This window comes from Cynocephalus volans, chromosome 3, assembly GCF_027409185.1.
Source record: "Cynocephalus volans isolate mCynVol1 chromosome 3, mCynVol1.pri, whole genome shotgun sequence".
In the NCBI taxonomy this organism is placed as follows: Eukaryota; Metazoa; Chordata; class Mammalia; order Dermoptera; family Cynocephalidae; genus Cynocephalus; species Cynocephalus volans.
The window spans coordinates 146,255,454-146,281,894 of NC_084462.1; the positions used below are offsets into that span (position 1 = coordinate 146,255,454).

Sequence of the window (26,441 nt, forward strand, 5' to 3'; positions counted from 1 at the left end):
CAAAAATGAACTCAAAGTGGGTCAAAGACACAAATGTAAGAGCTAAAACTATAAAACTTAGAAAAAAACATAGGCATAAATCTTAACGACTGTAGATTAGGCAGTGTTTTCCTAGATATGATACCAAAATCACAAATAACCAAAGAAAAAAAGAAGTAAATTGGGCTTGATCAAAATTAAACACTTTGGTGTTTCAAAGGACATCATCAAAAAAGTGAAAAGACGAACCGGAAAATGGGAGAAAATATTTGCAAATCACATATTACATTAGGGATTTGTATCTAGAGTATATAATTATTACAATTCAATAATAAAAGGGCAAATAACCAAATGAAAAAAATGGGCAAATGATCTGAATAGACATTTCTCTAAAGAATGTACTAGAAATGGCCAATAAGCAAATGAAAAGATGCCCAGTGTTATTAATCATCATGGAAATGACAATCAAAACTGCAAGGAAGTATCACCTCACACCCACTAGGATCGCTGTAATAAAGACATACAATAACAAATGTTAGTAAGAATGTGCAGAAGCCATAATGCTCATATGCTGCTGTTGGGGATGTGAAATGGTGCGGCTGCATTGGAAAAAAACTCTGGCAGATCCTTAAATGGTTAAATGTAGAGTTACCATGTGACTGAGCAATTTCACTCCTAGGTAGATAACCCCAAAGAAATTTTAAAATATGTTCACACTAAAAACTTATACATGAATGTTCATAGCAGCATGATTCATAATAGCCAAAAAGTGGAAACAACCCAGTACATCAGCTGGCGAATGGATAAATAAAATGTGGTGTATCCGTACAATGGAATATTATTTTAAAAGGAATGAAAAAGCCATATAAAGGAATGAAGTACGAATATATTCTACAATATCGATGGCCTTAAAAACATCATGCTAAGTGAAGGAAGCCAGTCACAAAGGACCACTTATTGCATGATTCCAGTTATATGAAATATCCAGCATAGGCAAATCGGTAGAAACAGAAAATAATTAGTGGTTAGGGGAGAATGAAGAGTGACTGCTAATGGGTACAGGGTTTCTTTTTGGAGTGATGAAGATGTTCTAAAATTGATTGTGGAGATAGTGTACTTTAAATAGGTGAATTGTATGCTATGTGAGTTATATCTCAATAAAGTATTATAAAAAATGCAGAGGGCGTGAGACGTGAATCATTCATGCACAAGCTGTCCAAAGTCAATGCAGCCTACTGTTTGAGAGCAAGGGCTTTGCAATCTCTTCCTGAATAAAGATCCTGGCAGCATCGTTTTCTATCTCTGTCTTTGGGTGGGTTACTTAACCTCTCCAAGTCTTAATTTCCAGGTATGTAAAATGGGGGTGATAACACCTCATTTATTTCTACCTTAATAGTGGTGCCTGCAATGGTGCTCAATAAATGCTGCCCTACTGACTGGTCCCAGTTTTAACATTTTGAAAATGTTCCTCCTCCTCGTTTCTAGTGAAGTGAATTTTATGTAATGATTTTCTTATCCTTGCTCTCAAACCACGTACTGCGTGTTCTCCATGAAGCTATAGAAGGGGTCCCCCTTAAGATCACCATCAGTTGCACCACCTTTATATGTGGGAGCTGTGAGTACCTTGTGCATGTGAACCATGGTGGTCCTCGTGTAGCTGTGCACCTGTGGGCCCTGGGATGACGCAGTACTTTGTATCAGAATTGTGTCTGTCACCCAGATAGGTCCCAGCTTCTGAGACAGAGGTGCATCTGTGAGGAGCTCTGTCCCTGCCTCTCTCTCCTCCTTTCCATCTTTTACTTTCTCAGCCACATGATTTGATTTCTTTTTCTGAGCCATCCTGCCTTTATAAAGATGTTTGGCCCACATAATTGCCGATAGGAGGCTAACATTTTAGCGTCCTGGTTTGCTTTTTATCTGTCCCTGTTTGGGGCAGAGATTGAGGTGCCTCCCGGTCACCGTGGCTGTGCCAGTGACCCCTGTAGTTGTTAAGCAGAAAACAGAGGGCCTGAGTGCAGGCCTGTGTGATTACATCCAAAACTCGACGTCACACCACAAGATGTCCTGGGTGCTCACACTCCATTGCTACCCAGATCTTTTTTTTGTAAGTGGAGATATAATTCATATACCATGAAATTCACCCTTTAAGTGTTCAGTTTAGTGGTGTTTAGTAGTATAGTCACAGAGAAATGCAGCCGTCACTACTGTCTAATTAAAGGACATTGTCATTAACTCAAAAAGAAACCCCATACCCACCAGCAGTCATTCCTTATACCTCCCTTCCTCCAGTCCCTGGCAACTGCTAACCTACTTTCTCTGTGGATTTGCCTGTTCTGGGTATTATATATAAATGGAATCGTACAATACACAGCCTTTCGTGTCTGGCTTTTACTTAGCAAAATGATTTCAAAATCATCAGTGTTGTAGTATGTATCAGGACTTCATTTCTTTTTCTGGCTGAATAACATTCCATTGTATGGATATGCCACATTTAGTTTATCCATTAATCAGTTGATGAACATTGGGTTGTTTCCATTTCTAGGTTATTATGAATCATGCTGCTATGAACATTTGTGTACATGTTTTTGTGTCGATATATTCTTCTAATTCCCTTGGCTGTATAGCTAAGAGTACAGTTGTCAGGTCGTATGGTAACTATTTCACTTTCTGAGGAACTACCGAACTGTATTAGTCCATTTCTGTTGCTTATAACAGAATCCCTGAAACCGGGTAATTTATGAAGAAATAGTATTTACTGCTTACAATTTTGGAGGCTGGGAAGTCCAGAGTCCAGGGGACATATCTGGTGAGGGCCTTCTTTGGTGGTGGCTCTGCAACACAGGGTGTCACATGATGGATGGCTCGAGCAGAGAGAAAGAGAGCTCATGCACTCTCCTTTTAATGCCATCACAACCATGCCCACAACCACCATTAAACCACAAATAGGTTAATTCATTCACTAGGACATGGTCCTCACAATCTGATCGCCTCTTCAAGGCCCACCTTTCAATTTTCATAATAGAATGTCCCACTGTCAACAGTTACAGTGGGGCTTAAGGTTGAATGAGTTTGGGGGAACATTCAGTCCACAGCAGGTGTATATCTAAGAGTACAATTTTGGGGTCATATGCTAACTATTTAACTCTCTGAGGAACTGTCAGACTTTTCCACAGTGGCTGCACCATTTTACACTTCCACCAGCAACGTACGAGGATTCTAATTTTTTTGCATTCTCACCAACACTTGTTATTATCTGACTTTTTGATTATAGCCATCAAAGTGGATGGGAAGTGATACCTCATTGTGCATTTGTTTTTGTTTTCTGGAGGCTAGAGGGTAGGGGGATCCAAATCCTCGACCTTGGTTTTGTAACACCGCGCTCTAAGCAACTGAGCTAACCAGCCAGCCCTCCTCATTGTGGTTTTGATTTACATTTTCCTAGTGACTGTGGGTGTGGAACATCTTTTCATGTACTTATTAACCATTTATATATCTTTGGAGTAATGTCTTTTCAAGTCCTTTGCCCATTTTTTAGTTGGGTTCTTTGTCTTTTTATTGTTGAATTGTAACAGTTCTTTATATGTTCTCATTGTCTCTGAGATAACTTTCAATAGGTAACAAAATGCTTCAACTTCTTTCATCATTATCAAAACACACTAATGGATAAAATCCGCCCACTGCTGCATTTCCTCCTGCTTTGCACTTGCCTGTCGTTTTGGTGGAACACGTTCCTCTCCACTCGGTGCTTGCTCTGTGGTAGTAATAACACGTATGTGCCAGGTAACATCCTGCATTTATAACGCATCACACTTTTCAGAGCATTTTTCTAGGCACTCTTTTATTTGTGTTTTTCAATTTTTATCTCTGTTTTGTGGATGAGGAAACCAACTCCAGGGTTCAATCACTTGCCCAAGGTCAGAAAGCTAATTGAGAGTAACTGAACTGATAGCTTATTGAGATTCTATTCCTTGCCCTGTGTTTTTTCCCTGGGCTGTCTTTGTCTAGGCTGAACTCTTCCAGTGCTGATCCTTCTGGTCTTAGGGCTCTTTTCTATTTACCCATTCTAAAATACATTCTTCTCTGATATTTTTTTTTTTTATCTTCCCCTTCCACTTTCAGTTAATCACTAGTGATCCTCCAGTACTCTCAAACTGAAATGCCTAACTTGAATACAACAGTAGTAGTAGTAATAGTAGCAGCAAAAAAACTGACAGGAGAGCATGTCTTCTCAATGATTTTCTTCATTGGTGTGTTTCCTATACTTTTTGTATAGGTCAATGAGCTCAAAGCCTCCATGCAGTCAGTTTTACAGAAGTGGAAGACTTATGACAGACTCTATGATGAAGTGAATATGATGACAGTCCGATTCTGCTACTGCATGGAACACAGCAAGCCTGTGGTGTTATCATTGGACGCTTTGAGATGCCAGGTTCAGAACCTTCAGGTAAATTAACCAGAGCTTGGCACGTGCATTACTGGCAGCAAATTCCAAATGGCAGCAAGTGCAGTAATGGATATGATTGTGTTTTGTGCTCTCCATCGGGAAACACAAGACAATATTTTAAACAGTTGTATCAAAAATATAACTGGAAATTCCAAAATGAGTCACTTGAACCAAATTAGTAAAACTTTGTAAAACTGTACGTTGAATTTTCCTTCATTTTCCATGTGCATGTTATTTCTCAATTTAAAGGTTTTATTTTCTGGGTTGTTTTTGTTTTTGTTTTTCTAAGAACTGAGTACTTAGTATTATTTAGTACTTTAAGGTTCTGCGTCAAGTAGGAATGCCTTCTCAATTGTTTTCTTCTTCCCATTCCTACTAGTTTATCACAGTCCTGTGAGGTTTGAGTGTTTATCGTTTGTAGCAGCAAGGGTTGAGAAGCTCCTGCCTTCTTTGGAAGGAGCCAGGCCATTCTGAAACTTACACTCCTGCTACATTCTCTTAGTCTCTTCAAGATGAAGCTGAGAGCAGTGAAGGGAGTTGGGAGAAACTCCAGGAGGTTATTGGCAAACTCAAAGGTTTCTGCCCCTCGGTTGCTGAAATAATCGAAGAGAAATGCCAAGATACTCATACAAGGTATGCTTTATGATACAGTTTGAATGAGAGACCAGGTATCTTTATCTGGATGACACGTGGTGAGTGAGGCTGCATAGGACTTGCAAAGTCTTCTTGATCCCCTGAGATGACTGGTTTCATACTATTCTGGTCTCTTCTGCTTTGAAGGATATAGTCTATGTAAGATTCGATATCATGAAGGCTGTTACCTGCCTTGTACAAGAGTTTGGTATAATCAATCTAGAAATGCCATAATTACAGCTCCAGTGTAGTCACTTTCAGAGGGCATAGACTAAATGCCTGGTACCGTCTCAGGAACACCAAAATCAGAGGCAGGAACAGACTACGGGGTGGGCCAGATGGCAGTCTGCAGGGGGCATTCAAACGTCACTGGAAGCATTGTAAGATGGAAGAAAGAGGATATTAGAATGTCGTGGGGGTGGAAAGAATTTGATCAACTCCTTATGGTGGGAGAGGAAAGCTCCTTCTGAGGAGTATGGCCCCAGTCAATGGCAAGGCTTTTGTTTGGATGGATGGGATATGAAAGTTGGCCTAAAGCTGATTTGCTTGAGACAGTGATGAAGAGTTAGCTCTGCTGAGTGTCCTTTTCCACTCTTCCTCCATGCAGATTCAGCCTTTCCTGAAATCAACTTTGAATAAATGTTAAACAAGGGACACCAAATTCCTGTACTGGTGTCCTCAGTTCTTAAGCTAATCCTTATAGAAATAGGGGGAGGAGGGAGGGTAAAAGGAACCTAGAAATGTATCTGGCTCCACATAATCTTAGGGCCACCCTCAAAACACATGGCAGGGCAGTTTGCTGTGAACGAATTCCGTTGTCACCGCTACACAGACACATTCAATTGTTGACATACAGATATGTTGGAAGGCATATGGAAAAACAGGCTTAGCAAAAGGACTGAAGAAAAGAGTTCCAAAATGCTAATAGTAGTTACCTCTTGATAAATGAGATGTCAGGCACTTTTTTTACTTTTTCATTGATTGATAGGTAGGCAGATAGAAAGAAACATACATTTTTTAGGGTTTGTTTTTTTTTTATTTTTATTTTACAGTGAACATATTATATTTATAATTGGGGGAAATCTTGCAAAAAAAGTTCTGAAGATTTCTGAAATACATAAAAGTAAAGCAGTTGTGCCGTTTTTCACCTTTTTCACCAGTTAGCAGGGTTTGAGGATATTGTGGACAAAGTGTGCTTCAAGTGAGAATGTAAATATTATAATGCTTTCAGAAAGCAATTTGACCATATATACCCATAACCTTACAAATATTTATTTATTTGTATTCTTTGACCCAGTAGTTCTCCCAGAATTAGTCTAAGACTAATATCTTGAAATACAGAAAGAAAAAAAGCCTTTTGAACAAAGTTGTATCTGAGCATTATATATAATAGCAAAAATTGCAAATTTCTTCAGTATCCCTACTAAACGGGAATTTGGCAATTAAACTAAACAAACAAAAGAAAAACAAGACATTTGCAGACCATTGTGTACAACCATTTAAAATTAGGTTTACTTGTTTTTTAATTTATAACACAGGAAAATATATTTTTTTAAAAGTTACATGGGAGAGAAAGGCAAGATACTACAGTCTGTATATGGAATAAAACAATTTCCTCTATTTCCACTTTTATATAAGGAACATGTTGCTTTTATAGTTGGAATATAAATTTTATTTGACATAAACACAATTTAAATAAAGCCTATTGAAACACACCTTCTGTAAACTAGGAACCTCTCCCATGCAGAGAAGTTTCATCAGGCATACAATTGAGGCATTCATAAAACCATAGATATTTCTTGCTAATCACAAGTTTTGTAGTTTTTATTGAATATTATAAAGTCAAGTAAATAACCAAATTTGTATTTCTGCTTATATAATGGTTTACATAATAGTGATGATTAAAAAAGGATTTAACAGTGCCTTCTTACTGATCTGTTTGCTGTGAACTTATCAGTAGAGTGTGTGCACTATACTTTTTCTACAAGGGAAAGGATGAAATGAGGTTCCTGTTTTCCGTATGGCACTTACAGGTGGACCCAAGTAAACCAAGACATTGCAGACCAGCTGCAGAAGGCCCAGAGTCTGCTCCAGCTCTGGAAGGCGTATAACAGTGCTCATGCTGAAGCCACAGCAAGGCTACAGCAGCAGGAAGCAAAGTTTCAACAGCTCGCAAACATCAACATGTCTGGAAACAACCTGGCAGAGATCCTGCCCCCAGCCCTGCAGGACATAAAGGTGGGTACAAAGTCCACTGGGAAAACCAAGGCCAAATCAGCCCAACAGACGTGGCCAGTGAGAGATGGCCATGATCTGGGGACGAGACAGATGACAGGGACAGAGAAGTCAGGACAGGTGCCCTGAGCAGGCCATGTAGGACATGGATGAGGCTGGTATATGTGTGGGATTAGGACAACCAAGTGGCAACTTAGAGGTGAGGTCCAGGCAGCAGGTAGCTGGGTTGGGGGGAGCCTGACACCTTATTCCAAGTTTATCCTTTCCCTCTAGCAGTTAAATCTGTAAAGCAAAAGCCTCATCTGAAGTCTGAAATAAAAGCAAATGTGTCTCTGAGCTGGCTAGTTGGCTCAGTTGGTTAGAGCATGGTGTTATAGCGCCAAGGTTGAGGGTTCGGATTCCTGTACCGGCAGCCACCAGAAAAGAAAGCAAACGTGTCTGAACTGAGTGTGATCATCTAAGAAGAATAGATGTTGAATCTCTTGCTTTAGAAATAATCGTGTGCTTGGTGCCATGTTAATATGCCTTTTCTGTGGTTATAGTGATTTTTAGACTATAAGGGTTGTATAATTTCCTCTGTGGTGTTTTTTCTATTGCTGTTAATGAACGCCCAGAAAGTGAATACCTTTTAGTTTTAAACTGGTGACCAGATATATTTTGTATCTTGTGATACTGTAGATCAAATAAGAAGTAGTAACCAATTTAATTAGACAAGAATCCAGCAGGTAAGATCTGTATTTCTGATCCACTTCTACCTGATCTGTTGTTTAAAAACAAAACCAGCAATCTCACACACTTAGTATTTCCAGAGTAGCCCTAAAATCAGCTTGATTAATGAGATTCTATAGTCTCTGCAAATGAATCCTTTTATATCAGAAAGTCTAAGGTGGGAGATGAGGTTACATTGATTCTTGAAATGGTATGAAGGCAAGTCCTTAAGATGTTCAATAATTAGAAATATAAAACACGTGAATGTAACCAGTTATCTCCAGTTTCTGTATACTAGAAACCTCAACTGTATTAGTCAGAGGTCAGTTTTAGCTTTGAACGTACAATTCAGAGCAGCACTGGTAATGTACATCATTTAAAGAAAGCTTAGCTTTTCAGCTATTTGAAATAAACAATAACAAAAAGCCATATCCACAATTCCAGAGCAGAAGTTCTCCTAGATGTGGATGGAGCAGCAGGGGGTAGGGAATTGTGGTGTGAAAGGAAGAAGTGTTTTATTATTCCTTTTTTCTCCAGGAGCTGCAGCATGATGTACAGAACACAAAGGATGCCTTTCTCCAAAATTCCACTCTCCTGGATGGACTCCCACAACCTGAGGAGTCCAGCCCCCACTCTGGTCACCTGTACTCCCTCCAAAGGGCTGCTTATTTGGAAAAGATGCTGCTTGTGAAAGCAAATGAATTTGAGGTTCATGTTATTTTTCCATTCGGGTTGGAGTATCAGACATTTGCACACTACCCTCAGTCCCTTGTGTCCTGTGATGGAATAGTGCTTCAGGGACTGCTCCTTGGGGAAACTGGAATGAAGCTGTCCCCAACATACCTATATGATTCTAGCGTGAATCGCATAGGCAATGAGTAGATCTTAGGCAACCGTTTCCTCTTTATTGAACATGTTAGTTTAAGAAGCAATATATTATAGTTCATACACTGGTCAGATCTCACAGTTACTTGGATTTCTTGAGTGGAGTAATTGAGTCAAAGAAGTAGCAGGTGAAATCAAGCTATTTGTTGATTATTAGCTTTTTGAAAAGCCGTTAGTGCGTGAGCTGTCAAAAAGCTTCATAGAGGACCATGGAGCTCCGATATCACTTCTCAATACCAGCAGGAAAAAAAAATATTTAACTGGCATAATCGAGGGAGCAGAGTACTCACCAACCCTCCTCTGAGGGGAGGTGATCTGTTCATATACGAGAAGGCTCTAAGGCATAGAGGGAAAATCAGGGGTCTTCTGAATATTCGTCTATGAATATTTGAGATAATAATGACTTGCTGGGGGTGAGAACAACTTGCACTTTCATCAGCTCCCAAGGCTGTACTTAATTCTGGTTATATGCACATGAAAATTGTTTCTAATGAAAATTTCTCTCGTTCTAGTTTGTTCTATCACAGTTTAAGGATTTTGGGGACCAGCTGGAATCTTTAAAAGGTCTTATTGTGCACGAAGAAGAGAATTTGGATAAACTGTACCAGCAGGAAAAAAAAGAAAATCCCGACTTATTCCTGGTATTGTTGATATTTGTCTTTCCTAAGGGCTTAGGGTCACCATAGGATTAAAAATAAGCAAGTTACTGTCATGTTATAAAGTGTTTTTATCCTAACTCTTGAGCATAGTCAATTTATATGCCATTCATTATTGTCCTATTTTCCCAAAGGTATAGAAAAAGTAGGACAACATAGGGGTATCTATTTTAGTAATACACCATAGTAATTTTTAGTAGATTTTATTTTATCTGGATGCCTTTACTAATTAGCTTCAGTGGACCAGAATAATCTAGGAATTGGCTGTTGTGATTAGCTGAATTTTTCTGGTTAGTTAAGATCAAAAGTGAAATACTCTATTAAAATGAGACACTTTTTTCTTTATTACCATATTAAGTTTAATTTAGTAAACACAAGTGAATGAAAGAAAATTTGATTAGAATGCAGCCATTATGTACAATCAACTATGTTACAATAATAAAAAAAAAAAAAGAACATAGCCATGCCCTTCCATTTATGTTTGTAGGAGAGTTTTCATGCTAGAAGGGCAGAGTTGAATAATTACTACAGAGACCATATGGCCTACAAAAGCCTTAAAGTATTTACGATCTGGCCCTTTATAGAAAAAGTTTGCTGACCCTAGCCTAAAATATTACAGCAGAGTTCTATAGTGATAATTTGGATATTATTAAGGATGTTTGCTTAACATATTGTTGACCTAGAGGTTATTCCTGGAATATCCTTTCAGAAATAAGATTTTGATGAGTTTCCTTTCTTGTGATTTCATGTTCTACCAAAATATAGGTGTTTAAGTCCCATGCTTTGCCCGGGTTATTTCAAGGATCAAATTGGCTGTTATGTTTTTGTAGGAAAACTGCCTGACCTATTGAAGGTCAAGTTGTTGTCAGACTAAATGGAACTTGAAGATCCAGAACTGGTTCTTTTTTTAAAAGCCCATTTTCTGTATTCTTCAAAGGCAAAATGTGAGATCACTTTCTGTTTCCTGGGCTGTCTACATCTGGCCATGTGTGCAGGCTGGTATTCTAGTAAAGGCACAGCTTCAAGAGACCTGAGCTCGGGCTCAGCTCTGACACTACCTGTTTGGCTGTGGGCAAGTTGCATCCCTGTTCGGGCCCCAGTTTTCCTTCATCTTTGTGATAAGGAGGCCTTTTTATCATCTAGATATTTTATTGGCATCTGGACTTCCATTTTTTTTAATAGAATCACGTGCTGGCACTGACAGCCCAGTCACCTGATATTGAACATTTGAATGAAGTGAGCCTCAAGCTCCCACTTACTGACGTCGCCGTCAAGACACTGCAGAACATGAACCGGCGGTGGATTCGGGCCACAGCGACGGCACTGGAGCGCTGCAGGTGAGAACATCCCGTCTCTGCCATTGTGTCAATGAAGGTAGAATGAATGGCTTCAGCTCAGGAATGTCATTGCTATATGGATTTGTTTTAAACCTCTGTAGTGAGCTTCAGGGAATTGGATTGAATACAAAGTTTCTCTATTGCTGTGACAAGTGGATCCAACTTTTGGAGAAGATAGAAGAGACGCTCAGAGTGAATATTGCTGACAACCTTCCAGCTCTCCTGGAACAGCAGAAAACATATGAGGTAAACCTGTGTTCTCTGCCACCCTCGAACTGCTCACCCTGGGGCAGGAGTCAGGGAAAGGTAGATTGAAATAAAATACAGGGAGTACCTGTCAACCTCTAAATATAGACTGTATACCTTTAAGCAAATTCAGTTGTGAATTGATCCTTTGTGAAATTCTCGCACATTTCATAAATTTCAACATTTTGTTGTACTGCTCTATTAGTGACAACACTCCTAGATTTTCTGCAGTACGTGGAAGCTTCTAGTGCAACTTTGTTTCTCCAGAATGCAAACATGATACCACTCTGCCAAGAGCATGAAAAGTGTTAGAACTCATCTTTGCGTTTTCACTGAACAGTTCTCTATAGTATTGAAGCACCTGGTACAATTATAAATGTTGTATTAATAATTTCACATAGGAGTTTCTCTTGTGCTTGTGCTGGTGTATATTTGAAAATACTCCCAGTGTTACAGGCAGATCCCGCATTTCAAAAGTGTGCATGATTAGTTCACTGTAACTTTTTAATGTAACTGATTTGTCTACATTGTTATATTAAGATCATCCAATGAAAATGAAATCATCCCTGCGAAAAAGAGGGGTGACCTTGAATAATTTACTAAACCTCTTTATACCTTAGATTTCTCCTCTTCAAATGGATTTAATAGTAGTACTTAAATCTTAAGGTTGAGAATTAGATGAGACAATCCATGTTTTACACAGTGCCTCGCAAATAGTAAATGCCTGATAAATGGGCATTTAGACATAGTTATTATTAGACCCATTTGCTTGTAAGATTATGTTCATAAGTGATGATGGGTGGTTGAGCATTTTTTGTAGTTAGGCACAAATAACTTGAAAATGAATCATCTCACATACCCCGTGACAGCTTAGAATTCAATAGGAAATATAATTTCCAAATTCGTAAAAATGAATTCTACTAGCTGATATTTTATATTTGTACTCATATATAGATGTTAGAAGCTGAAGTTTCTATAAACCAGACCATTGCAGATGCTTATGTCACTCAGTCCTTACAACTACTGGACACAACAGAAATAAAGAACAGGTAAGCTGTGGGGCTTGTGAAGGTTGTGGGACTGTGGCAGTAATGCAGCTGGTTGGGGCAGGCCTTCCACCATGTAAATCGTGACCACCTCGATGCCCTACTGCCATGTTAATTGACAGACAACTGTGGGGCCAGTGTTCTGACTATAGATTAGCACGGGGTCTTGCCACGTGGCCATAAAAACACTGGCAGCACTTTTCCCGATGGTAGGTAGATGGGGTTAGCAACCCAGAAGCTTTTGAGAATACCCACTCCCTAAGTAAACTTAACTTTTACCCTAAATGATTCTTCTGTAGTATGTTTTCTTCTCTACCCTCACCCTTGTGATGTCTTGATATGTAAAAAATAATTAAGTTTTAAGGGGCTGCTGTTCCCAGCAGGTAGCTACGTCATACTTGTGAAAGCGCATGGGGTTAGGGTCACTGGGCAGGGCCAGAGCTGAGCAGAGCCCCTCTGGCCAGGCTGCTGGCCATAAGCTCACACAGCTGGTACACATGGCAGGCAGCCCAGAGGTGGCCTGCCCACTTAGATACTTCTCTAAATGTCCTGCTAGCTGTTGTTTTTCCTCCCCATCAATCCCCATATACTTCTGAATGTTTTTCTGTATAATTAAGAAATATAAAGCCCATTTCTTCCTAGCTCTGAAATCATAAACTCAAGCCAGTTGTAGGATTATAAGCTAGTTTTTATTTGATCAGTATGGCAAAGCATGACTTTCCCATGATAAATAAAACATTATTTATTGTATGAAGGGTGTTATTTATCTGGAAAAGAACTAATTGAGCACTTACAGAAAGCATGCTCTTTATTGCTAAAATTATGTAAAATAAATCCTCAAGTAATCAATAGCATTACAAGGTACCTACCTGTTCATCCGTTTCCCATTGATCCAATTTCTAGTTTTTCATACAGCGTATGGCATAATGTATGTTAAAACAGCTTCAATTTGTTTAAAGGAATGGCTGTTGTGCATGCTGACAAAGTACAAGGTTATGTGCAGATAACTTCTGCTAGACCCCTTTTGCCAACCTACCTGCTGCCCCTCCCAAAGCATCCCTTATGTTTAAGTTGAATAGTACTCAGGTTTTAAAAAGTCGTGGCTTTTTTTCATGTAAATGGTGCATATATAGTGAATTTGAGTTCCTGTTACCCATTGATAGTTAGTTTTTACATGTTGATGTCAGGATTCTCTAATCATCTGTTTTTCTCCAGGCCAGAATTTGTTTCGGAATTCTCAAAGCTGGCAGCCCAGTGGCAGAGTGCTGCCCGGGGCGTTCGGCAGAGGAAGGGTGACATTGATGTGCTGGTGAGACAGTGGCAGTACTTCACTACGTCCGTGGAGGACCTGCTCCGCTTCCTCACCGACACCAGCCAGCTGCTGTCTGCAGTGAAGGGCCAGGATTGCTACAGCCTCTACCAAACCAGAAGTCTCATCCATGACCTGAAGGTAGTGCACGCACAATAGCACTGTGAGAACCACAGCACAGGGTGGTCATTATCTGCAAAATGGTTGTTCACCTCAGATTTTGTTTTCTGTGACATCATGGTCCCAGGGTACTCTCTGCAGTGGGAGGCCAGTGAAGTGTGGTCACCATGCCCCCCACCCTGGTCCCTAGCCTTGCACGATCAGAAACCGAGTCCTACCCATTCATCCAGAAATAGGGAGGCTCCCTTTGGCCATGGGAGGAGGGATGGAGTAGAGATGGATGGATTGGTAGAGTGGGGGAAGTTTGGGGTTTCAGACTCACACCACCCCAAGCCTGAAGGCACTGACCAATGTATAAGTTGACCACCAGTGTAGTAATTTACAGTGGAACGCCTGCTTAATCTTAAAAGGCGAATTCATTCAGGCATCAAAGTTTTCCGTCAGAAAGTTGCTTGATGAGCATAGGATTAGGGTAAGTAGTTGGGCATGTTCCGCTTGGCTGTAGAGCCATTCTTCACTTTAGAGACATGGCTAAATGAAACACCACCCTTCTGACACTCTGTGCTTTCCTCATTCATTTATCCAGTCATCAGATATTGAGTACCTGCTCTGTGCTAATCCCTGTCCTAAGTGCCAGGCATATTGTGTGGACTAGGAGAAGACCCCCTGCTGTCATGGGGGCAATCAGACAGATGAGTAAATAAATAAGAAAAATTAATCTCACAAATTAATAAATAAACAAGAAAATATCAGATTGCAATAAGGCTTATGTAGATAATTTAAACAGGGCCAGTAATAGAGGGGCTTGGTGGCTACTTCCTTTTTTTCCCATTTTGTTTATATTTATTTTTGTGGGGTACAGTGTGTTGTTTCAGTACAGGCATACACTGCACAATGATTCACTTAGGGTAGGTAGCATGGCTTTGCACCCATTAGTCCACCCCTTCTCCCCCTCTCCTAGCCTCCTAGGTAAACATTAGTCTACTCTCTTCTATGAGAACCCCCCCTTTTTTTTTTTAGATTCCACAGATGTGTGAGATCATGTGGTATTTGTCTTTCTGTGTCTGACTTACTTCACTTAACATGATTTCCAGTTCCATCCATGTTGCTAAAAAAAAAATAGAATATCATTTCTTTTTATAGCCGAGTAGTATTCAGTCATGCATATATAGCACAGTTTTTTTATCCATTCATCTGTTGGTGGGCATTTAGGTCGATTCCATCTCTTAGCTATCGTGAATCACGTTGTGATGAACATGAGAGTGCAGGTGTCTTTTTGATGTATTGATTCTATTTCCTTTGGGTATATACCCAGTAGAGGGATATCTGGGTCATAAGATAGATTTATTTTTAGTTCTCTGAGGAACTTGCATACTGTTTTCACGATGGCTGTAGTAACTTACATTCTGGGTGACAACTTTTGTTTGGGTGATCTCTGGGAATGCGACATTTAAACTGAGACTGAATGATGAGACCCGCCGAGCAAAGGTCTGGGCAAAGAGCCTTTCAGACGGAAGGAATGGTTTACCCAAAGTCCTCAAGATGGGCAGAAGCTCAGCAAAGCAGAGGAACAAAGACAGGCTGGTATGACTGGAGAATAGCTAGTCAGGCAGCAGTGGTAGGAAATGAGGTTGAGAGGCTGGCAGGGAGGCGTGCTTTGTAGGCTGAGGTGTGGTAGCTGGTGGAATAGGTAGTCTGGGTGAAACAGGAAGCCTTCGAAGGGTCTCAGTTGGGGGAGAGGGCAGCAGCATACGATTTGTAAGTCCTAAGGACCACTCTGGCTGCTCTGAGGATGGACTGTAGGGCAACTAGAGGAAAAGTAGGAAGCCCAGCATCTCACTTGTCTATTGTAGCATAAATGCAATCGTTATTGTCCCTTGTAGTTCTGGGGATTGACAGGGCTCGGTAGGTGGCTCTTGCACCTGTGCCACTTTTGCCATGCTCTAACAATTGAGGCCCACATGGGTTCAAGAGGAGGGGGCAGAGGCACCAGTATTTGATGAGGAGTGGCAAGGTTCTGGAAGAACACGTGGGCCTGGAAATATTGTTGTGGCCATTTTATGAAATATACAGCCTGCCATACCGGTTCGGAAGCTATTTCAACAGTCTCGGAGAGTTGTGGTGGTGGCTAAGGTAAGGGTGACCTCAGCGGAGATAAAATGGATACTTCTGTAGGTAGAGTTTACAAGACTCACTAACGGTTTGGATACAGCAGGTAAAAAAAAGAGCCAAATCGAGGATGGTGCGGGTTTTTGACTTGAGCATTTGATGAATAGTGTGTTGTTGACTGAGTCAGGGAAGACTAGAGGAGCAGCAGGTCTTTTACAAGCGGTCTTCAAAACGTTCATGGAAAGATTCATATTATCTTTTAATTCAATTTTTACGTGAACTTTTGAAGTGCCCTCGTGTATCAGTGGCTACGTGGAGCTGCACAGCGTGTGGGGAAGGTGACGTGCAGTGAGCGCTGCTGAGCTGCCGTGTCCCTTGCATGCTGCTCCCGACGGCACACTCTGCTTCCCTCCTGTGCATATGGATGATCTCAAGTCTTCTCAGAAAACCTTTGTAAATCAGGGTTCTGTTACTGTTGTTATCAGCTTTCATTTTGGAAAAAGCCTACATTATGTCTCCCTTGAGAAGTTTGAAGATGTATGAAATCATTTAGAACAGATGAAAACTTTAATTTTTTTCCCCAGAAACCAAATGCTTTTGGAAGTATGAACCAATTTAAAAGTTTTTGCTTCATTTTTGTATTGTAAATAGCTAGTTTCAGTCCTCTTTAAAGAAAATCCTACTTGAAATTTCAGATGACCTTTTTTAAAGCTGTACCTTTAGTGTGTGTATTGATGTACATGTTATGTGCCCATAATAACCTGTTGTATTTTACCTTTTTTATTTGTTCTCTCCTCCTTTTATATTTGTTTCTTGTAATGTGCACATTCTACTCCTGTGGGTTAGAAGTGAGCTGACTCATGATGATAACTGGTATTTGCTCTTAATTTCATGTTTAATTCTATAGTTGTTTTTCTTTTTTTTTTTTTTCAAAATATTTTAACATTTACTTATACATATTTGTGGAGTATAGTATGTTGTTTCTAGATCCATCTATCTTGCTGGCTTTTATTTTATGAAGTAGATTTTTCATTTCTCTCTGCTTCTAATCATGACACTAAGAGGCTTGTATTAGTCTATTTCTGTTACTTATAACAAAATACCTGGAACTGGGTGATTTGTAAGAAAATGAAATTTATTGCTTACAGTTTCAGAGGCTGAGAAGTCCAAAGTCCAGGAAACACATCTGGTGAGGGTCTTCTTTGGTGGTGGCTTTACAGCAATGCAGGGGTCTCATGTGACTGAAAATGGTGAAGCAGAGAGAGAGAGACTGTCATGTGCTCTCCTTTTAAGCCCTCAGAACGACGCCCATGACCACCATCATTAATCCATTCATTAGGGCACGGTCCTAGAATCTAATTATCTCTTCAAGGCCCCACCTTTCAATTACAATTTCCTATCCCCTTAACAGTCACAGTGGGGAATCAAGCTTCTAATACATAAAACTTGGGGGACACAATTCAATCCATTTCAAAGCTTATGTCACCAATCTTTGGAAATCATTCTAAGAACAGCTCATTTGGCAGTATGCTGTATATTTGATGTAAAACATTAGCTTTTGATGTAAATAAGTGTGTGTGTGTGTGTGTATGTCTGTGTGTGTGTGTGTGTGTGTACATTCTGACCAGACTTGTGTCATTTATATCTAACATATAAGAAAAGCTCTGAAGGAAATATACACAAACACACGCAATATCACATTTTGATCACATTAGAGGCTTAAGAAATCACTGTGGTTTTTTGTTTTTGTTTTAGAATAAAGAAATCCATTTTCGAAGGTGGCAAGCCACCTACGCACTAACCTTGGAAGCTGGGGAAAAGTTACTGAACACAACTAACCTGGAGACTAAAGAGTCGATTGACAAGCAACTCGGCCAACTTCAGAACAACTGGAAGGACACAGAGGTCCAGCTAGCAGAGATGATTAAGCAGTTCCAGAACATCGTAGAGGTAAACTCACCATTTAATTTTCCTTTCATGGTTTTCAAATTCAGTACATGTGGTTTTTGTTTGCTATATGAAAATGGGTATGATTTTAGGAAATTACATTATTGTGAGTTTTGTAAGGAAACTCAAGTCCTACTAATCCATGAGTCATGCCAGTTACTTAACATAAAATGATAATATAGCACTGAAAAATCTCCATGTTCTCAAGGTTCTGTTAAGATATTTACTTTTATGAAACAGAAAACTTATTCACGTTCAGTGGAAGCTCAATACACAAAGCTAATGCTCCACATACAGTCTCTCCTTCGGTATAACATGAAAATAAGCACACTGATATTTCATTTTTCTGCTATCACCTGAGAATGCACTTTTCCACATAAGTGAATTTTCTAGATAATTGATATTACACCTTTAAGAACTGAAATGTTTTATTTTGAGTCATTATTAGGAAATTCATTTTTGTTTTATTATACTAAAATACCCAGTTGTTCTCAAGGATTCTGAGCTGCTTTGAACCTGTGGCCCTCCTTACACTACTGTGTGCTTTGAATTCTAATGTGGTTTTTATAGTTTTTCTTATTCTCTCTTAATGTTAAGCTGTCTTTATTTTTTGTTTCTTTGAGCTCACCTTCTCCTTATAGCCCACTCTCCTCTCTGATCTGTTGCGTGTACCAAAAGTAGATAACGAAGCTTATCAGAACTGTTTTTCTGAATTAAGGGTAATATTTGCTGAATCAAGGCCTGAGCATCTCTCTGTGATTAAGGTGTCTGAATTTTCTTTGGTATACAGACTGTGAAACTCATTAACTAGCAAACATTTGTGGAGCACCTGCCTTTTTTGTAAAGTGTAATGGTAACTGCAGATATCAATTAGGTGGGAAAGATAAGGACTCACAGTTTTGCTTCTCTTTGCTTTCTTCTTAGCTGAGCTCCAGATAGTTGAGTTGCTAGACAAGTGGCCTCCCCTTAAATGAGGTGTTACCACAGAGTTTAAGCCAACCCAAATATCTGTAGGTATCAGTTGTACTAAGGAATAGGATAGTGTTTGATTTTATGTTTGTCTGCTTTTAATAACCTCAAGAGTAGAAACTGAACCTAATGAATTAAGTGTAAACACCCTGAACTTGAAAATGCAGGCAGCTATTTGCTTGGTAATATAAGGTTTGAGGAAAAGAGATGGTTGACACTTGACTAAATTTTTAACTGCATTGTTTTCTCTGAGCCTCAGTTTTCCTATTTTAAATATGATAATAATACTTGCCCTGTCTGCCTCCTAAGGTTATGATAATTACAATGAGTTAATAAAGAAAATGCTTTGTAAACTGCAACGTGCTTTTAGCAGTAGTGAGAAATGAAAAGTGAAGGTTAATTGTAAAAGGGTCACTAAAGCCGAGCTGCAGAGGGTGACATTAGGATAGAAGACAAGGACCGGGGTTGGGTGCTTTTGCTTTATGGTGCTGTTGTAGCATATGCCCAAGACCATAAATGCTAAAAGTTGATCCTCATAGCAGCCTTTTAGATGTGAGCTTTTTCAAAATTAAAATAGAAATTAGATTAGATAAATGAAGGCTTGAGAAGGAAGGAAGAAATATTTCTAAGCAAAGGCCAGCTCAGTGGTTGAAATGAGCCACAGGTGAGGCTGGAGAGGCACCGAGTCATGCTGGTGTCCCATCTGCCCTTTTAGAACACAGTCTGCGCAAGATAAGGAACTGGGTTTCTGTGTGATTTACAAAAACACACTGAATAGAAGGAAGACATGGGTTAAATGATCTGTTCTACTTCTACAATTCATTCTTAAGAGCAAAGTACTTACCAATTTTAATAATGTTTTCAAATAGACCTGGAACCAGTGTGAAAAGAAAATCAAAGAGTTGAAAAGCAGGCTGCAAGTTTTAAAGGCACGAAATAAAGATCCTCTTCCAGAACTTCATGAGGAACTCCATAAAGAAAAAGAGCTGATTAAGGTATTAAAATCTGAACCCATGGTCAAGATCAGCACTTAGCTGTTTTCTGAGTACTTGAAGTGTTTGCCTTTCTATTTCTGCGTTGAAACTGAGTTTTCATGTTCAATTGGAAAACATTTTCCCTACCTTCTGTCTAGCATAACATCCTGGCCTCTTAAGTAATTAGAATCCATGTTTTTTTAGTCCATGTGTGAAGATGAGAAAGACTTGTAAAATTTCACTTCTTAGGATCTTGGGGGTTTTCTTCTTCTGGCTCCTTCTATCTGTTTCTCCTCTGTAATATAAATGTGGCTTTTGAGATTACTTTAAAAGCTGTTCCCTTATCAAATAGCCTTGTCTTTGGAATGAGAGTAAAGTATGACTAAAGAATTCTTTTGTAAAACCAGTAGGTTGAGTTTTTTTGCTCAAGTATAATATTTTTATATAGCCTTCCTGCTGTCCAGTTAGCTCTGTTGGTTAGACCATGGTATTGTAACTCCGGGGTCAAGGGTTTGGATCCCCTATCCTGGCCAGTCGCCAAAAAAATTAAAATATTAAGAAAAAATAAAACCTTCCATATACTCATATTCTGTCTGATTGACACCAGACTAGCAAAAATTCCAGGATATTTTAGGCCTGTGCAGAAGACAAGGCAGACTTATGGATAGGAATTTGGACCGGTAAAACTCCCAGGTCAGGAACTCCCCACATTTCTTTCCTATCTACAGGTTTGGTGTTTAAAAGACATTAAGAGCCTGTTGGAACATTCTTTATATTCTTGTTTACCTTCAGCAACTTCAGGGATCAAATTGAAAAATTTAGGAGGAAATGAGTAGTCCCATACCTCAAAATGTGCCGAAAATTAATGTCCTTCTCCCTACATCTTTTTTCTATGTTGTAAAAATTTCTAATGTGCTAAAAGGCATAACAAATAATATGATAAAACTGCCATGAAACCATCACCCAGCTGAAGAAATAAAACATTACAAATGCAGTTCAAGTGCACTGCATGACCTGCAACATACTCTCTCCCCGCAGAGATGTCCACAACCCTGAATTTTCTTATGCATTTTATTATAGTTTTAATACATGTGTATGTTGCTTATATGAAATGTAGCAGTATAGCTTTCTGTTTTCAAACTTTATACAAATATAAGCAGTACCACTCTATACAAACTTATTTCAAAAAGTTCATGGAAACATGGAATTAAAAGATAATATGAATCTTCCCATGAACTTTTTGAAGACCCCTCATGTAGCACATATAATACAGCTTTTTTCTTCATTATGATTTTGAATCATCAGTGTCAATACCTATAGCTCCTGCTGTATAGTATGCATTATATGAATATAAAAAAATTTACATATATTCCTTCTCCCATCACTTGGTATTGTCCAGTTTTCTTTTTAACTTTTGCTAGTCTGATAGGTGTGAGATGGTATCTCTTTGTAGTTTACTTGTCAGTTGAGCATTTTTTCATGTTTATTGCCCCATCGGGTTTGCCCTTGTGTGAAATTGCCTATTTATATCCTCTGCTCATATTTCTGTTGGGTTGTCTTTTGCTTATTGATTTGAAAGACCTGCTTATTCTAAATATTACTCCTCTGTTGAGTATATAGATTGCAAATGTTTTCTCCCCCTGAGAGCTTCCTTTTCTACTTTTTCTTGGTGTCGCTGACTGAACAAAAGATGTTTTTGTTAATTTGATGTAGATGAATTTATCAATATTTTCCTATATGATTTGTGCTTTCTGTTTCTTTTGGGAAATCTCCATCCTAAAGTCATAAAACACACTCTTACATTTCCTACTGAAAGTTTTCAGGTTTTGCTTTTTACATTGAGAAATTGGTTTTTGCATATGTTTTAAGTAAAGATCCATTTTTTATTTTATTCATATGAACAATCAATTGTCCTAGTGCTGTTTATTGAATAATCCACTGTTAAGTATCAGGTTTCCGTAAATGCAGGATTTATTTCTCCATTCTCGCCTTTCTTCCATTGCTCTGTTTATCTTGGCTTTAATATCAAACTGTCTTGATCACTGTGCTGTATTCTGATATCCTCACTTCTGGTGTGAGTTGCACTCATACCTTATTCTCCCACATTAATATGGATATCCTTGGGTCTTTGATCTTCCACAACTTTTAGAAGCACCTTGTTAAACCATGAAAAGTCCTGATAAGAGTGTTAATGAAATTGCTTGAATTTATAGATTAATTTGGAACAAATTAACATCTTTTTTACATCAGTTACTCCTGTTCGTGAATATGGCATATTTTTCTCCCTTGAGTCATATTTAATGATTCTCAATAATGTTTTATAATTTTGGGTGGTTTTTTTTTTTTGTAGTATTGTACATCTTTTGTTAGATTTATTTGTTGGTGTGTTATTTTTAAAGCAATTGAAAATACTGCATTTTTCTAATTATGTTTACTAACTGATTGTTGCTGGTGCCTAGAAATGCAATTGATCTTTGTATACTTGTCTTATATTCAACCATCTTGCTTAACTCTTTTGTTAAGTTCAATAATATGTCTATGTGTTCTCTTGGGTGTCTATGAGGACAATCATCATCTGTGAAAAATGACAATTTTTTTTCTTCCTTTTAATTCTTATATATTTATTTCTGCTCTTTGTCCACTGGTCAGTACCTCCAGAACACAGTTAAAAGTAGGAGCATTGATAGCTGGCTCCTTTGTGTCATTCCTGATTATGAAGAAAATGATTCTAACATTTCACCATTAAGTATACTATTTGCTCATGATGTATACTGTTTGTTAGTTGATGCCTTTATTAGGTTAAGAAGGTTCCTATCTATTCCCGATTTTCAAAGTTTTTACCATCTCTATATCATTAGGGTTAGATAATGACTTTAATAACAAAAGAATTTGGAGTGACTCTCTCAGTTGATACATAATTTCCTTCCATAAAGCCTGGAAACCTGTGGAGAATGTGAAATGTAAACCCTTGAGGAGTCATAATTTTCCCCAAGTGTCACACTTCTCAGTTTCTAATAGTATCCACATCCTCAGCATCCTGTTTAACAGTGGAAAGAATCAGGGAGAGGTGAAGAGCACTGAGTTCATTTAACCCATGGCCATATTCCAAAAAAGATCCTAAGTAACGTGAAGACTGGCTAGGACATTGTGTTTCATCTCTGACTCACTTGGGGGAGATGATGCCAGCCACGTGGCCAATCTGGACTTTGCTTTCCTCTTGATAAAATTGCATTCCCATTGCAGCCAAGTTGATGTGTGGACTCTGTCTCTCTCTCTTTGTGTGTATATATGTATAATTTATTTTATATATGTGTGTGTGTATATATATATGTATGTTCTAACTTCACCATTATGAAAATTGCTACAGTGGATATCTGTATTCATAAAATTTGTCAAAAGAATGAGTCCTTGGGACGGTTTTAATTTTTAAGTAATTTTTGAATAAGTAATGTAGTCAAATGGTTCAAAATTCAGAAAGTGCAAAAGTTATATGTGAAAAGAATTTCTCCTATCAGTTCCTTTCCACAGAAACAATTAATGTTACCTATTTGTTGTATATCGTTCCAAAGATATTCTGTGCATATACAGACCAATATTTGCTTATATATATATTCGGTCCTCAGTATCTGCAGAGTATTGGTTGCAAGACGCCCCATGGGTACCAAACTCCAAGAAGGCTCAGGTCCCTTACAGTCAGCCCTCCATACCCACAAGTTCTGCATCTGCAGATTCACCAAATCCATGGTTGATTGAATCTGTGGATGTGGAGCCCCATGGATACAGAGAGCCAACTGTACACGTTCATTTTTTGGTCCTCTTTTTACCCAAATAGTAGTTTAGAGAAACAGGATTTGACAATCCCACTGATAATCAAGTTTGCAGGCAAAGGCTTAACTGCTGTCCCGCTACTGCAGAGTCCAGTCAAGTCCTGTGCGGTGCACCATTTTATGTAGTCAAACAACTTGAAGTTTTACCTCATGCGTTATGAACAACCGAAAATATACAGGGTTTTTAAAATAATATAAACAATTTATCTGGTTAAATGAAGATAAGGGAAATTTATCTGATTGTCTTATTCTCTTTTGCAGTAAGTTTGGTAGTAAATCTGGGGCATTTTAAAGGTGGAAGTATGGTTTTTGAAATGTTTGTGCAAATAGTGAGTGTCAGCTGTAATTAACTTCCACAGTAGACCTCCTTCTATATATTGTTTGATTTCTTGCTTTTTTCACTTAATTTTTGTGAACATTTTAAAGCTACTGAAATATAGGCATCGTTCCACATATTAAACTTGCCCCCAAGATATATAAAACTCAGAACCAGGGGCCGGCCCGTGGCTCACTCAGGAGAGTGTGGTGCTGATAACACCAAGGCCATGGGTTTGGATCCTGTATAGGGATGGCCGGTTAGCTCAAGCTCACTGGGTGAGCGTGGTGCTGACAACACCAAGTCAAGGGTTAAGATCCCCTTACCAGTCATCTTTTAGAAAAACAAACAAACAAACAAACAAACAAACAAACTCAGAACCAAAAAGTACATGGGGAAATGGATATAGTCATTTTTGGAGGACACAATTTGGCAATATTTATTGAATCATAAAAATGTCCACATTCAAAAGTTCTACATCTTTCAATTGTAGGTATCAAAAGTATCCAAACAGAATTGATTTAAGCCTGGCTGTGGATAACTTAAATATACCTGCCTACTGTGCAGGCATCAGAGCCAGCCCTTCTGAGCAGGCCCTGGACAGGCTGAGCTCCCTGGCACCTGCCTGGGAAACACTGTGAAGCTCAGTGGTTTTCCAGATCTCCTCTAGTTTTAAGTTAGTGATATACGTCAGCTGTGAGTTGCCCCCTTTCTGTTATGTAGCTACGCAAAGCATTCTGCTGCAGAATCTGCTCTCATCCACTTTACTGGAATCATGAGACTAAAACTAGATAACAAAAATTTAAAGTAATGGTTTCTCTTCTTATAAAGATGTTATTTCTTAGTCTCCATGCAACCTTTAAAAGGAATTCTCTGGCCATTTTATTAAACGTAAATTCTTGTTGGCAAGTTATAAAATCAAGCCAGTGTGGCTTTTAGAACTTGGAATTAACACATTGTTTTGTTGCTACCTATTAGGCTTAATTTCAGATGTAAATGGCTTAGTATCTTCTTTCAGGTTGCAGTTGACAGCTAGAAATGGAGACCCTTAAAATGTGCCAAGGCGTGAAGAATTGTAAGCACAGTCCGAACCTGGAGGACTCTTGAATGTTCTGACCATTTCCTTTTACCTCCCTGTTGTGAAAGCAATTTTCCTGATTAAATCCTCGAATTCAAAAAGTTCTAATTTGACAAGTACTTCATTTTTAAAAGGTAGACGTTTCCATGGCCAGAGAAAATTATCTCCTAACTAATCTCTACCAATTTTTAGGGAACAATGTATTTTTTTCTTCCATTATACTCAGGGTTCTTTTCAAAAGTTAACCAAAAAGTTCCCTTTCAACAGAAGTTGTTGTATGAATGCCACATTAGCAGCAGTATATCTCTTAGTACTTTTAAAAATGAGAAATCACACCTTGTATAACTCATCTGTAATCTAGTTTCGGGAGTAAAAATATGTTTGTGTGTGTGTGAGATTATTAGACTCCAAATATCCTTCTCTAAATGAAGGTGAAGACCTACGTGACTTAGAATAGAATGAATTATATAAAAACCTGAACTACCTGAGGAAATGAAAATAAAGGTAGAAAAGAGTTTTCCTTTGAGAAAAAGGTTGAGAAGAACTGGCCAGCCGCCATGCAGACGCTTGCCTGGGCTGTTTCTCATTCAGAAGGTCCCTCCCCCTTGCCTGGCCTCCCCTCCCCCAGAGTCTAATCAAAGGATTAGCCTACAGGTTTGGAAACAGCAGCAGCTTGAGTTGAAGGCTTTTCCCCCACCCCTCTTTGTGTTTAAATGCAGGAATTAGAGAAGTCTTTGACCAACTGGACTCAGAACTTGAAAGAACTTCAGACTATGAAGGCAGACGTAACCCAGCACATTCTTGTGGAAGACGTGATGGTTTTGAAGGAGCAAACGGAACACTTGCACAGACAATGGGAGGACCTCTGCTTAAGAGTAAGTCAGTGAACTGCAGGGCACGGCTGTTTGGGAGTCGATTGAAAGTCTCCAAGGCCTGACAAAGCAGAAGGGAGCTTGATTGCATGGAACCAGCAGTCACTTTTCAGTGGAACCCCTGGCCAGCCGCTGTTCGCTTAGAAGGCAGGGACATGGTTTCACAGATTTGACCCTTTTGTTTCTCTAGCGCTAAATGCTGGAACTTTGCACGCTTCGTGAAAAATCACTTTAAGTGGGGACAGAAATTGCAGTTGTGAGCATATATATGGCTCTGCTGTCTGGCTGGTGTGGATGACAAGTACTAATGAGCATATTAGAATCAGGACTCGGCCTCACTGCAGTATCTCTTCGGGGCCTAACAGCAGGACTCAGTGTGCGGGCAGGCGGGGGCATCTTACAAGAGAACTCTACATTCACGTGCATGCCGATGTTTACTTCAGGTAGTTGGCTTCTAAAATTCTCATAAAGAAATAATCAACTGCTATACTTAGTATCTCAGCAGATCACTTCTATTTATTAAGATAGAATTGTGGTTAGAGCATTATACCGTGTATGTTTGTAACAGGGTTGGGATGGAATTAAAGGGTTCAAATAGATCTTCTTTTTAAGAACCTATGATTCTAAGGATAATAAATTCCTTAATCTCATTTTTGTGAATTAAGAAGAAATGGATTAAAAAAGTTGAAATTCAGACACTTTTGACTGCATTTTAATAAAGTAAAAACACTTTTTTCTCTCTTGATTTTAG

The 26,441-nt window shown here is 38.9% G+C and overlaps 1 protein-coding gene across 4 annotated transcripts in view; it reads left to right on the plus strand.

Moving 5' to 3' along the window:
* The window catches only part of SYNE2 (spectrin repeat containing nuclear envelope protein 2), a 135,424-nt gene that overhangs the window by 70,486 nt on the left and 38,497 nt on the right, over positions 1-26,441 (plus strand). For all 4 annotated transcript variants that reach the window (XM_063090614.1, XM_063090615.1, XM_063090616.1 and 1 more), the window contains 12 exons: positions 4,253-4,423; positions 4,926-5,056; positions 7,090-7,294; positions 8,537-8,707; positions 9,397-9,525; positions 10,723-10,877; positions 10,979-11,123; positions 12,078-12,172; positions 13,385-13,619; positions 17,463-17,657; positions 19,493-19,618; positions 25,538-25,693. In XM_063090614.1, coding sequence (XP_062946684.1) covers positions 4,253-4,423; positions 4,926-5,056; positions 7,090-7,294; positions 8,537-8,707; positions 9,397-9,525; positions 10,723-10,877; positions 10,979-11,123; positions 12,078-12,172; positions 13,385-13,619; positions 17,463-17,657; positions 19,493-19,618; positions 25,538-25,693 — 1,914 coding nt within the window. The remainder of the gene's footprint in view (positions 1-4,252; positions 4,424-4,925; positions 5,057-7,089; positions 7,295-8,536; positions 8,708-9,396; positions 9,526-10,722; positions 10,878-10,978; positions 11,124-12,077; positions 12,173-13,384; positions 13,620-17,462; positions 17,658-19,492; positions 19,619-25,537; positions 25,694-26,441) is intronic.